General features: G+C 39.3%; 1 protein-coding gene across 2 annotated transcripts in view; it reads right to left on the minus strand.

Moving 5' to 3' along the window:
• PALD1 (phosphatase domain containing paladin 1) overlaps window positions 1–14,607 on the minus strand; it is a 975,161-nt gene that overhangs the window by 275,800 nt on the left and 684,754 nt on the right. For both annotated transcript variants that reach the window (XM_078643067.1, XM_078643068.1), the window contains exons 16-17: window positions 10,676–10,816; window positions 1,575–1,646 (exon numbers count right to left, since the gene is read on the minus strand). In XM_078643067.1, coding sequence (XP_078499193.1) covers window positions 1,575–1,646; window positions 10,676–10,816 — 213 coding nt within the window. The remainder of the gene's footprint in view (window positions 1–1,574; window positions 1,647–10,675; window positions 10,817–14,607) is intronic.

A 14,607-nucleotide genomic window follows, 5' to 3' on the forward strand; every position in this document is an offset into this window, starting at 1 on the left:
GAGGAAGGAACGTTCTTCGCTGGAAAGGACCGGGGAAGAAACAAGGCTGGTCTCTTGAAGAGTGTTCAGGCCACTGGCATCCTGTAGTTCCTCTAACCAGATTTCCACATCATTTTTCGGAGCAAAATCATCCACTTCATCAGAATTGTCTTTGTTTAAAATCAGGGCAGAAAAGATTATGTAAATCTTGAGTCCTACCACATGGTAAGTGCAAGGTATCGGAAACAGTCAGTTAGCTGGCTGGATGCTCTTTGGTGGGTGAAGAGTGTCTGTCACGGACATCTGTTTGCTACAGTCACTTTATGGCTTGAAACCTTTTGTCTTAGGATGTGATGCTTTCCCTTGTAAAGTGGAGCATTTTGTGAAAAAGATGTGTTGAAAGGGCCAAGGAGTAGCTCCAGAATCGGTGCCCAAAGCCACGGAATGAAAGTTACTGACATCAACACTTATGGGAGGTGCCTATGTCTGTTAAGAAAGAGGGTGAAAGTAAATCAATGGGCGGTGTCGGTTTCCTAGCCATGAGGCGAGGAAAGGTGCAAGAGAGATGGTTGGTCCAGAGAAGGGAGAAAGGGATGGGAAAGAGAGGGGCAAAAGAGGAGGGAAGAGGGAGTTTCAGGGGCACAGGTCTGCAGAGTGTACATCATAAAGACTGATGACCTTTCCTGCCTGTTACAAAAACAGTCAATGCAGGAGACCATACGGCTGCCCTACTACAACATATGCACTAAACTCCCTCAAACCCCCCCAGTCCATCTGAAATATCCTCTCCACCTCTGTAGACCCTCTTAGGTACAACAGCAGGTGCCGTAAGCGATCTCATATGTCAAGCCTTCGCACCTGGCGTGTTGAGGATGAGATGATCTTGTTCTTAGTACCATTGGAGCTGGCTGAGCTCAGGACGAGACCATCTCATCCTTAGTGCTTAAGTGGCTACATTGACACATTCTCATTAAAAGTGGGCCAATGTTACATCTCAGCCTCATTAGCTGCTCCATGTACAGGGATCACAGCATGTTGGCCATCCATAGAAGTAGCAAGGTCTCTCATCCTGATCCACTTAGAGGAAGCCCCTGGGAGACACATCTGTCATGTTCACTGTTTAGCCATGCCCCCTTACCCTCAAAAAGAGTTTTAATATGAATCAGGTTTCCCAGTAGATACTGTTGTCAATGTTAAGTGTCACAAAGTACTTACCAGTTTTAAAATCTCTTACCGGCCAGGTCTTCTTTAGCCAAAGAATAACTGCACTCTCCCCCTGGAATCCACTTCTACCTACCAAATGCTACTTAGGGGGACCTTTACAAATTCAGGCAGTTTATCATGTGAAAATTAACCCATTGAATCCTCTCACTAGAGATAACATGAATGGACAGAAGTCAGACTGACTCTGGGGAAACTAGATACTAGATATGACTGGGCGGTTTTCAGAGCAACACAGATTTATTCGAAAACTTTTGATATACTGTCCTTAACATGTTTGGAAGTTTTTACTAATAACAATTGAAGCGACAGTGGCTGTTGGTGCTCAACTTCAAACTCTGCAAAATGATAATGATTTCACACGATTGACTTACCTCAAACTCCCCCTTAGTATATTTGGCATCAGGGACACTCACAAGTTCATCCTCACTGAGTTCAGGAATACCCTAAAATAGCAAAAAGTCAAAATTCAGAATACTGATTTCTTTGTAATATACTTACTGATATTCATGAGGTGCTTTTTATTCACTGTTGAGAAGAAAATACACTCACAGGTTTCATGCTAGAAAATAATTTTTACCATGCCTAGTTACAGCCTGGTTGCATCATTAATGTAGTATTACAATTTAGTTCAATCACAATTTAGTTCTGTCCTTAGAAAAGTAGATCAATAATTATTAATTCTCAATGCATTATACATATAGATGGGAGTCGGTGTTTGATTATTATTGGTAGCTTATAGCACTTTGAAAGTTGATCATCTTAAAATTCAAATACCCTTGATTGGATCGGCGTGGATCAACCACTAATTCGACCTAAGAACAAACAAGCCAATGAGAAACAAAGTAGCTCTCAAGAAACATCGACTGACAATTCTTCACATAGCAACTCCTAGCTGTGGTTTGTGAAGAAGCATTTACAAAGAAAACACCATCGAGCAAGTAAATGGGTGTCGCCTTTTGGACCCATTGCTCTTGCCAATGCAATCGGCATCCGTAAAAAAAGGAAAAAAGTTGAGCGGTCCGATTTACGTCTTCACTTATATGCTAAACCTGTTGCTTTTGCTAATGTTTGTTAGAAAATGCAGTAACCTTTTTAATTAAAAGAGATGTCGTGCTTCCACATTATTGCATTTTAATTAGCAATGTGTAATTTGAAACCATAAACAACTACCTTGCCAGAATGTGCAAGGATATGGTTTTCCCTAAGCTCCTTGTAGCCTACAACATCCACTCACTTATTACAATGCTTTCATGCATCTGCTGTATCACCACTCTGGCAGTGTTTTCTTTTGCACCTCTGACATAATGCATTTCTCCAACAGAATAACTTTGTACTACCATTCCTCACTTTACAAGTATGCTTCTACCTTTTTTCTTCCCTTATTTATTCTGAATGCAGCACTTCTTCCCTTCCGCATGCCTCTTCTGTGGGGAACATCACTTACAACGAATTTTTTACAACGCACTACCATTACATCGCAACCATTACAACGCAAACCATTACAACGCAATGCGCTGGGGGGCGCTCTAGGATAGGGAATGTATTTAATATACTATCCAACACCTTCCCTGCTATCCACGGGGACTGGAGTTGGAATAGTAAATTAAATAATTCACTATCCAGCGCCTAAAAGCATTATGCGTTGTAATGGTATGCGATGTAAAAACCGCGTTGTAAAGGCATGCGATGTAAAAGCATGCGTTGTAGTGACACCAATCCCTCTTCTGTATATAGACTACTCTGCATATCATGCCTATCTGTCTTAAGCTCTCCTTTTTAACCATATCACTACAACCTAACTTTATCTATTAATTCCAGCAATCATTTGCTTCTCACATAGCCCCCTCTAATGATCACATCGAAGTCATGAATCTACCATAAAGAAAATGCATGGATCGTTTCCTTCAGTAAAAAAGACGTATCCCAATTATTAGTTCACTGAGCACTTACTTTAGGCTCCAGGGAAATGTGCTACTCACCAAAAAATGCTACAACACCTCACCAGGGGTAGTAAGACCTGTATAAAAGTAATTTCAATCTAATTAAAGATGACATCAGCCTCCCTCATATATAATATTATAAACTAATATGACAATAGCAGCTGAAATGTATGCCTCCATTGCACACAAAACAAGCACACCTTCTCTCAGACAGAAGTGGCACAGGCAACAGCTCATTAAGATCCCAGCACAAAGCAGGTAGAGCATGGGAAGCAGCCTTGCAACAATCTCCAATGCAAAACACACAACATGGGAAGCAGCTGTGAAGCCTCACTCAAACCAAACCGGTGAAGCATGGTAGCAGTTGGCCAAGGCTTCGATTGCTATAAGGGATATCCATAACCATATCAGGTGTCTTCCTTCAGCCCATTCCAGGCTTTTAGCTAATATTCCATGTAGTGACAAGGAGAGCAGGTCCTCGCTCTTGACCTCAATTGGGACGCTGCGCCATAGGCATCAACCGAGAACAACTCTTCAACCTCCTCGTCACCACCCCCGGAAAGCTTCATCTCATGGTCACAGATAACCTTCTTGTTCATCTTTGCACACAACGAGCACCACTTCAAGGTATTGCCAGAACTGACACACCACTAGCAGACATTGTGTGGATCCGTTTGTCATACACAGTGTTAACCCTGATAGTTTAAGTGACATCTTGCACGCCAAAAGTTAAAATTTTCTATGAGAATTTACAAAACTGTTGAATGACAGTTGAAACTCCAGATCTGCAGCAGTTGGGGTAGAAAGAAAGAAAGGAACTAAAGCCAGCATGAACAGCTGACACAAATATACCGATCCAGAGTATGCCAACAGCACATGATGGCACCTGCTGAAGCTGGAGAATATTGCTATCCAAAAGTTTCTGAATCGAGTAAAAAAGGTGAGGAATCTCCAATTAGAAGTCTCTATCAGAAAATGGAAACTCTAGTATTGAAAATGAAAGGCAGTTCAGAGCTAACACTTTGGAAACTGTCAATTTCACAGAATGCACAAATGCAAAATTAGTTATAAAGGGTAATTTCAAATACAGTTAATGTTCGGTTACTGAGTTTAACTAAGACATTTTTACTCCCAGAATAACTCTGTAGAGCCCAAAAACTGTGTACCTGAATCATAAACTAAGGACTCAGCATTTTTCAGCTTTAACTCTAAGAGAATAGAAAATTCTTGATAGTCAAAGAGACATATAGATGGTTACTATTATCACAAAGGGCCAGGAACAGAGGATTCCAGTGGTTTGTTACCCAGATGAAGAAGGATCTTGGTCCCAAACCTTCCTTCACTATGGTGCAAATGAGTGATTTCCTTGGCAAGATTCTGCAGAAAGTGGTGTACAATAGTCTTAATATAGCTATGAAAGCCTAATGGCTCATAATTGCCTGTTCTATAATGCAGAGTGCTGTGAATGCAATTGAGTTGGCCTTAGGCAACAATATAAAAGTTCTCAGAACCAGTCGATTATTTCTACTCTCAACATCCTCAACACTCCCAAGACTGGGAGGCAACTGCAATCTGTATCCTCTCTTGCCAAAAATAAAAATCATTGCAATGCCATTCTGTTTCCATTTGCAAAATGGATTAAACTGAGAGTACTAGGATCATGTGTTTCTGCAAGATGGACCTGAAGGCAAAGTTTGTTTTCAAAACTTTAAGGTGGACTACGAAGCTCCAGCCACAATTATGTTAAGTTATGAAATGTTTATATCATTTTTTAAGAGCAATGTGATCATTCTAATCCTTTCAAATGCTACACATGAGTCAAATACCAAAATAAATTACTTTTGTGTGTACTCATTGTGGTCTATTACTCTGTTATTGTGATAAAAGTTAATCCACGAATATCCTACCTATAAATCTATGTTGTAAATTGAATGTGTTGCTAAAAAGTAAAACACATTTCAGCATGTATTTTGTTTTTTAAAGTGAGAGCGGGGCTGGAGAAAAAAAAAGCAGAGGGGGTAAAGCAACACAAGGGAAGGAGGGGCGTAACAGCCATGAAAGCAATACTGAGGAGGGTGAATGGAGCAAACGCGGATGCAATACAGGACAGGAAGGACAGGAAAACAACAAAGAGCGTGCTTGTTGGGGTAGGCAATGGGGTGAAGCAGTAAGGCGAGATCAACCCTTCCATTCCTCATATGACGTGTGTCTTGGATACGCTACACGCTAATATCTTATATTATTGTGTAAGCCCACATTTTTCTCCTAAGCATATACTGATAATTGCAACTGTAACTGATGTAACAATGTTCTGAAACAATGTCCTATCTCATGTAAAGCACTCTGATACCTCCGGGTCTAGCCAGCGCTATATAAAACTTTTCAAATAAATAAATAAAACAAGAAGGGATGCAGTCGATAGACAGCAACAATGGGAGAGATGTACATGAGAGAGACTGCCTGAAAGCACACACGCTCTCACGGAGTGCTCAACATAAAAGAGTAAAGTAGTGCTTGAAAAGCAAGCAATGGAAGCAGAGATGCCTGCCACCCAAAGCAATCTAAAAAGGCAATGTTCCATGTGAGGTACAAACAGAAGTTTAACAAGCTGTAGCATGAATAAGGAGGAGGCAAATGAGAGTGACAGGGAAATCCAACCAATGGTAAGCACTGGGTGGGTTCCAACCCCCTCAATGTTCATGATGAGCCATAATATGCCTCGCAACAGACATCGCAAGCTTGGTCTAGTAGGCAGACTTAAAAAGGCTATTTCCACTTTTCAAAAAACACTGGCATTCAAGTTGTGTTTGATTGATGCTGCCCAAGGGGCAATTTCTCTTTCTGCTGTTGATTCTTACCCCAGCCCTTCTGCTTGTGGGTTCACCCTAACTTAATATTAATAGGTGATGAAGAGTATTAACCCAATTGAAAATAGACATTTTGACAATGTCTGGAATTGGGAGAGACTGTGTATTGTCTGTCATTACTATACATCAGTGTGACTCTTAAGCACCAAACCATTATTGCCAATGGAATCCTTACAGAAATTTCTGGAAGTATTTGTTTTGCTAAACTCATTTCTTTAATTAAATAGGCAGATAATTTCTAACATAAGTCAAGTGAAGGAGGAATAACCATTTAGTGATTGGTTGCTTCTTCATTCAATCTTAATATTCAAAACACATTTGATGTCTTCAAATGAATGAGTTATATACACACCTTTTGAGGAATGGTTGCTTAGTCATTGAATTGTGGTTACGCCACTATGTTTGTTCTACAGATCTTTTTAATAATTTTGTTCCTGTTACATGGATATTTAACCAGTTTTCAATCTTCAGACTCTTCAGTTTTAGTCAATTCATTTGGGGCATGAGGGTCTATCCGGTGATAAGCCAATATTATTTAGCAATATAATTTGTGCAACCAGAATTCTTCTATGTTACCAAACACAATCTCAATTTTGTTATCCCTTAAGTCTAAGCGAGGTGTAACACAAAGTGGCTTTCCTCAATTAATTTGCATTTGCTCTAAATCAAGTGTATTTGAGTCTTTCTAAATGGGCTCAAAGTAAAGTGAAGTCTTCCAATAAGTAATTCTACAAATAACAAGGGAAATGTTCCTTACCCTGTAAGCATCTATTTGTACAGTGCAGTGCTGTAGATTCAGATGCTCTGCATACTCTTGGACATTTGCAATTTGTTTTTCAACGAAGAAGTCTATAAATTCATAAGTTTTGCTGTGACTCCTCCCCTTTCCGAACAATAAGCACGAGCACCAGATCCATATTAGATTGTTGTTCTGACAGTGGGCGACAATATGTTTGGAGTGCCAAGTGAGTGTAACATGGTGTACTAAGCAAGTTGTGCAGTGTTATCTTGTTGATAAGAGACGAGATCTATAATCAACACAGGCTTCTGGGGAAAAAGGTGGGCATATTTTAACCTATAGTACTACACCCTATGAACAGATGCTTACAAGTTAAGTAACGTTTTCAGTTAGTTGCACGGGTGGCTGTATATACACATGCTCTGCATGAATGTAAAGCATGTTCCTTAAGCGGTAGCTAGTGTGTGGCTTCTGCAGATGTCTGGAGCAAAGTTCTTAAGTCTGTCTGGCAAAACATAGCCTATTTGAGGACCAGGATATCCAATCAATAGTGCTTGGTAAACATGTGAGAGGTAGACCAGGTGGTTGCTTTGCAGATGTCAGGTAGCTGTATGATGCAGAAGAAAATCATAGATTCTCCTTTCTTACAGGTGGAGTGTGCCCAGAGCAGAATAGTTAGGGCTCTCTTGGTTTTGTGGTAGCAGATTTGGAACACATTGCTATAGCAGCTTTAGAGATGTAATGGCCTTTGTGAGTCTTAGCAAAGGGCACAAAGAGCTGGTCAGACGTACAAAAAGGCTAAGCTCTTTTGATATGAAACGCAAGATTTCCTAGGGTTGTCTATTGTCAGTAGAGCTCTTTCCACTTCTGACTCTGGTTGCAGAAAGAAGACTGGGAGCTCAACAGTTTGGGTATGGTGGAAGGGTGATACCAATAGGAGGAAATTAGGATTGATTTTGAGCACAACCCTATCTTTGGGAATCTGAATGAATGGTTCTTGTAGAGCTTACAGTTCACTAATGTGTCTGACGGAAATAATGTCCACATGGAATGCCAATTTCCAGGATGGGAATGGAGTTAAGCATGTGTGTCGAGTTTCAAAGGGTGCTTCAATAGGCCTCATGAGGACTACTTTGAGGTCTCCCAAGGGGGAAAGAGTTATTTTGAGAAGCATTACTCACATAAAACTCCTCCGTGAATGCCTTGACTACTAGAATCCTAAAAGTGGATTCATGTTCTGTTTTGCATGCAAGTCACAATGGAAGCTAGGTGTAGATGTACTGATGTTAAGGCTAGGCATGATTTCTGCAGATGTAAAAGATACCAGATGATGTTCTGGACATTAGGCTTTAAAGGTTTTGGTGTTTGAAAATGCAGTAGTGGACACACGTCTCCCACTTTGTGGCATAACAGGCCTGTGCAGTGGGCCTATGTGCTTTCCACAGAATGGTCATACATTCTTGAGGAAGGTTTATAAAATGATTATATTAGAAATTATTAAAATTATAAATTCTAAAACTGCAGGTGCCAGATCACTAGATTGAGCTACCTGGTGTCTAAGAATCTAATCTGGACTTGTCTCTGTGTGAAAAGCTCCGACCTAAGTGGCAGCTTCTCATGGGGGCAGACAGACATGTCCAGAAGCATGGAGTACCAGGGTTGACTTGTCCATGTGGGAGACCCCTGGATGAGTGTCAGGGACGTTTGTCTTATCTTCCTCAACATGTCCAGGTGGAGTGAGAGAGGAGAAAACGCATATGCAAAGATCCCTGACCAATTCATCCACAGTGCATTGCACATGGATTGTGCACGTCAGTCCCTGATGGCAAATGTTCTGTATTTGGTGTTTTGGGGGATGGTGTACAGGTCTATTAGCGGGGTGACCCCATGTTAAATGCACCTGTATGGGGACTTAAGGGTGGGATTTGCCGTCATGGACTTCCTGATGGGTCCTGCTGAGTAGGTCCTCAAAGTTGTTGTCCAACCACAAAAGGTTTTTCGCTCAGAGTTGTATGTTGTGAAAGATCGCCCAATGACAAATCCCATGTGTTAATTGTTGAGAGCTGGAGAAAATGCATGAAACCCTGTTTTTGTAGGTAATAGAGGGAAATCAAGCTGTCTGTCTTGAAGAGTCCTACTTTCCCCCAAATTACCTGAAAGGAGACTTTCAGGGTTTAGTGTATGGCTAGAATTTCCAGGTGTCTGATGTGGTGGCCCTGATGCTGAGATGGTCATGACATTATGCATGACCGCATGCTTTTGAGAGAGCAGTCCATGCTGATGGTCACTTGTAGAATGGGGTATGTGAAATGCCTGCCATGCAATAAGTTGATGTTGTTCCACCAATGCAGAGAGCCACTAGTGCAGGCACCATCTGCCAGTCACCATTGCCCCACGAGGCACTCTTGTGGTGGCAAAATAAGGAACCTGGTGAAGGATTCAATGGAGATGCATGAGGCCATCATCCCAATAAGGCGAATCAATGATTGGTCTGCAAAAGAGACATCAGCTGCTGGAATGCCAACAGTTGCTGTTGGCTGAAGTAGGCCTTCCCTCTCAGAGATTCCAGGAATGTCTGGATCTGTTGAAGTTAGAGATGGTACTTGGTGGCACTTACGGTAAATCACAAACTGTGGAGCAGGTAAATAGCTGCTCAAGTGTGGGCTAGGCATTGTTGCCAGCAGTTGCTCTTGGTCAGCCAATCATTAAGGTAGGCGATAACATGAGTGCTCTACCTTGCATGTGGGTGGCCAGCACTACTAGGAACTTCAAAAACGCCCTTGGAGCTGTAGCAACCCTGAAAGTAAGTACATTGAATTGGTACTATTGTCCATTAATCACAAAAAAAGTACCTGCAGAGTGAATAGGTAGGTAAAAGTAGGTGTCCATGAGGCTGTGCGCCGTCATATAATCACCTTGTCGAAGCATAGGGATGACGTCCTATAGGGTAGTAACATGGAGATGTTCCAACAGGATGTATTTGTTGAGAGGCTTGAGATCTAAGATACGCCTGAGAGAGCAATCATTTTCTGCAGATGAGAAAGTACAAAGATTATGACTTGTTCCAGCTGTGTGGAGGCACTTTCTTTATTGCACCTTTCTGGAGAAGTGCATGTTTCTCTTCCTCAAGCACATGACGATGGCATCTGCTGAAGATGTGTCTGTGGGGTAGGATGTTGGGAGAAGTTAGGAGAAGGTCTAGGCACTGGCTGTGGTAAACCACCACTAAAACCCAGTGTTCTGATATGATTTCCTCCTTGTGAGATTGGAAGTCTTGTATTCTTCCTCAAAAGTAATGTGTAATCAGTGGGGGGGGGGGGATGTGGTGGAGCCATTGCTGAGAGGTGAACACTGCTTTACTAGAGCCACATCTTCCCTGGCCTCTGCTGGCATTGTGCACTGGTCTTTGGTCCTCCAAAGTTGTCCAGAAACAAATCACGAGGAGAACAGTAAAGACGCAGAGTGGCTTTCCGGATGCTTTGGTGTTGAAATATTATGTGGGCCAGAAAAAATGTGTTGAAAATTCAGCAAACTCACAATCCTACTGGCGAATGTCCAAACCCACGGCAGGAAAAATAAAACATGGAGTTGATACCCGTGCTCATTGTACAATAGGAAGCAGTCACAGCACATCTAGTAACTCTTAAGACTTCTTTGAAAAAAGACAACTTGCATATGTCTGAGCCCAACATCAGATGGCAGGTGTATGCACAGTATGTGTATCTTCAGCCACACATGCTACAAATATATTATTTTATGATGACCAACAGATATAGTATCCCAACCAAAACCAGCAGGTTTCCTAAGGATAACAAACTATGATATTCTCCATAGTTCTAGGTGAACACAATACATCAGAACATAAGTAGTTTGTGAGCTATAATTATAGATCAACATTAAATATTATTTAATCATAGTATACCTACATTAAAGTGCCAGAGAATGAGAAGAGCGATGACCATGGCAGTTGTGGTCCTCCCCCGTCCGCCATGGCAGTTGAATACAAAGGCTGCTTGGGAGTCTTCAGCCAGAACAGACGTCATTGCCTCGAGAAGCATATCAAAATCCTGAAAGTAGAAATATATTTGATTTCATAATAAAAATATATCTTCATGCATCCTTTCTGAGTCAGCTAATATTTTATTTTTAAAGAGACTAAGTTCTCAATTTACAACTCCAATTTAAATCTGACTTATTCTCTACACTTAAAAAAACCAATCCCTCAAAACTCAGTACTTAACATAATGAGTTTCCTCTAAATGGCAAACTAATTATGTCAAATGTTCAATAAGATATTATTCATTCGGATAATTCTGAAGCTATTGACCATTATGTTTCTATTATCACAATCAGTACTTATTCTTATATTAACTTGACCTAATTTGATCGTGAAATCACTCTGGAACAAATACTTACGGTATAGAAAAGCACTTGCACCAATAGCTTTACCTTTTAATTTTTCTCAACTTTAACCCCAACTTTTAGGCTTCAGATTTCTATTGCTATATTAAGACTTTTTTTTAAAAAAGAGGAAAGGAACTTATTGAAAGTTGTAATTTGTCTCTTTCCTAACACAGGCTACAATGATATGTTATGAAAAAGTTATAGACTTATCTTAACACAGATTAGATATTTTTCACAAAAGTATTAGAAATGAGAATTAAGAGACGCCATTGGGATTCATGAAGTATGGGGCTTTCTTCTGACGCTACACACATTTCACAACATTATAAGTAAAGCCTCTTTGCTTAAACCATCTCTTGGTTGGGTTCCATTCTTATATAGCTGATTTATCTAAAGCTTTAGTTCACTCGAATAGTATTGTTTCACTTGTTTTCATTTTCTAAACGGCACCCATCAAGGCTGTCTCCTACCCCCACTGATTTATTTTATCATTAAAATCCTTCCAAAATAAAAATGACAAAATCTACATTTTTAGACTTTTCTTTTGACAAAGCTAATGAAGTAGATTTTAAGCTTATTTTGATGTGTTTTTAAAGAAGTTACAGACTAGGCAAATCTATTTAATTTAAAATATAATTTAGAAAAAAATAGAAATGTTTCCATTGAATTAGTATAGTATTTAATATATGCGTGAGATGGATTTATTCTGGTTTAGAATTGTTCTAAAATTAAGTATCTGGATTTATGGATTTCCAGTTAATTAAAGGAATTATGTCCATACCTGCAATTTTATACACAATGTTGATGTTGCCCCTGAAAGTAGCCTATCTACTATTTCAAAGTATTGAAACTTTTTTATAAACGTTTTTATGTAAGTATAACAGACAGAGTCTTGATTTCAAGTTCTAAACTCACAAAGAAATTGTAGTCATCTATGTTCCAGACTTCTCCTTATATCACTTAAACTTTTCATTAAAACAAGTATGGTATTGGCTCCAAGACCTTGTTAATGTAGAAAAATCAATTAGGTCACTATGAGGGATGGTCTCATATCACCTGTTTTTTTAGAATATGCCTAAAACATCTAAAGAATGCGAGTTCTCTTCCTCATGTTCTTTTAGATAATAGTTGAAAAATGTTATGTCCAATAACAACTTATCTGATATAATTTTCATTAAGTTCAAACAAATCGATTAATATTAATAACAAGGCTAGTTTGGTGTAAGTGGAAATAAAAGAGTTTTCAATGGGTTAATCAATTATTTTATGATAGCATTTGGATTCCCTTTTCTAATTTCCAGAAATACTATTGTTTACCCAATTCCTTTGGACTCAAATTGCATTTGCACATAGATCATGTTAATTTTCTGATTACTTTAGAGGCACCATTATCTTCTGTAGGCAACTATATGCAAGACTGATCACTCCCACAACTTTTAAACGGCACCTTATTTGACTTCAGACAGTAAATCAGATAATAATAATTTCTAAAGTAGAATTGCTTTACAATATTATAATAACTTGGCAGACTGAATTTTGGATTAAAATGTGGAAGAAAATGAATATGCTTCCAGATCTGCAAACACAATACAGACATTTTGTTTGGTCTTTAATTGTTTGCTACACACATTCACTAAGAACAATAAACCTAGTCTATTAGAATGCAGGTTAGTTCAGGTGCTCAATCCTTCTCCTACATCGCGGCCAAGACCTGGAACAAACTCCCCCTCAGCATCAGACGAAGCTCGACAGTTGAAATCTTCAGTAAGTACCTCAAGACCTGGCTCTTCGGATGACCTTGGAGCTGCCTGATCTCCCCCCCCCCCCACCACCAGCACCTTGAGAATCTCACGGGTGAGTAGTGCGCTTCACAAATCCCTGATTGATTGATTTAATGTAACATTTTGCACATATATTGTGAATGTCCAAGTGTTAAGATATTTTGGTTTAAGGTGGGACCAAACATTTTTCACAATCTTCATACTGATTAACCTTGCCTTTATACCATATTTTGTTAGGAAGTCAGGTAAAGCAGCACATTCTTACTTTCGAAGGCATAGTTATTAATGTATTTATTACTCTTTCTTAGCAGAAGTTAACCACAAACTGGCAGGATCATTTTTTGTCTGGGTAGTTTCAACCTCACAGTTAATAGAATCCAGTTTCAAAGTGGGATTGAGTTGTTTGAAAAGATTTAATATGCAGTCTTTTATTAATGATTTTTTTGTTGTATAACTTGATTCAACTAATAACTCAAATGATTATTAAGTAACTACCTCTCTGTGAATATTTGGTCTGATTTATTTTCAACAGTTTATACTCTACTACTCCAATTATCTCTACACCTGTACTTGGTAGATTTGACCAGTTTACCATACATGCTTACCACATGCTACTGCACAGATGTTTGCCCACCCCGTTTTCCTCTTTACTGTTTTAGTTCTTCTTTCTCGTCAATGAGTAACCTTATCAGAGTAGTCAAACATTAAGAATCAGTTAACTTTGAAATTTGTAGAAATTATTAATATTCAAAGAATGATTTACAAATAATTGTATTGCTAATTTAGTTTATTGTATACATGATTTAAAAAAAGAATAGGAAGCATTGTTCAATTAATCTTCCCCTCATGGCATTCTAACCATCAGATTGGATTAAGTCACTGGATATGATGGGCTTTTGAAGGAAATTGAATATTTCCCTTTAAATTAGACTATGTCACGTGTAATAGGGAGGGAAGCTAGTGGTGCTGCAGTCACTCAAATGTCTCTAGAACTAAACAATGTTAAATAAAGAACATCCCTCAATAACAAGTAATCCTTCCTTGCTTGAAATGACAGAATGAATAGCAATCAGGTAGGCACTCATTGCAAAAGAAATAAGATTTACTCCAATGACACTAAATGTGGCACATGCAATTGGGTAATTTTTATAAACCGCTTTTAAACAAATGAAATCAAGTGCTGTTCATTTTGGCTTCAGGGCATCTTTTTTTACAATCCCATCAAATATTCTTCATCTCCAAGTGTCTCATGTTATACTCTTACACTAGAATTACTTCGAAACAGGCTGACCACCACTGTCCAGTATTTTCAGAAAAATGAAAATGTCCTGCCCACAGCTGCAATATATTCCTTTTCTTACCAACTCAACTAGGTCCCTACTTGCAGGTGACCAAGAATACATCATTAAGGCATACTATGGGTGAGCGAATGGACACTGCTCACAGTACAAAAACCGGTAATTAAGGCCACAGCACCATGATCAATCTTAATGTGGGATTTTTGTTTCCAATAAAATCAAAGGTAAAGAGTTTGCCTCAGCTACAGAGGAATAACACTAGGTTTACCATTCATTCCATTAATGTTTGAGAAATCACACAACATACGAGAGAGTTTGAGGGATCTAAAATTCATATCTTCGAGTGCTGTCACCATGTGAGCTTTTCATAGCACT

The sequence above is a fragment of the Lissotriton helveticus genome, chromosome 5_1 (genome assembly GCF_964261635.1).
Source record: "Lissotriton helveticus chromosome 5_1, aLisHel1.1, whole genome shotgun sequence".
Taxonomy (NCBI): Eukaryota; Metazoa; Chordata; class Amphibia; order Caudata; family Salamandridae; genus Lissotriton; species Lissotriton helveticus.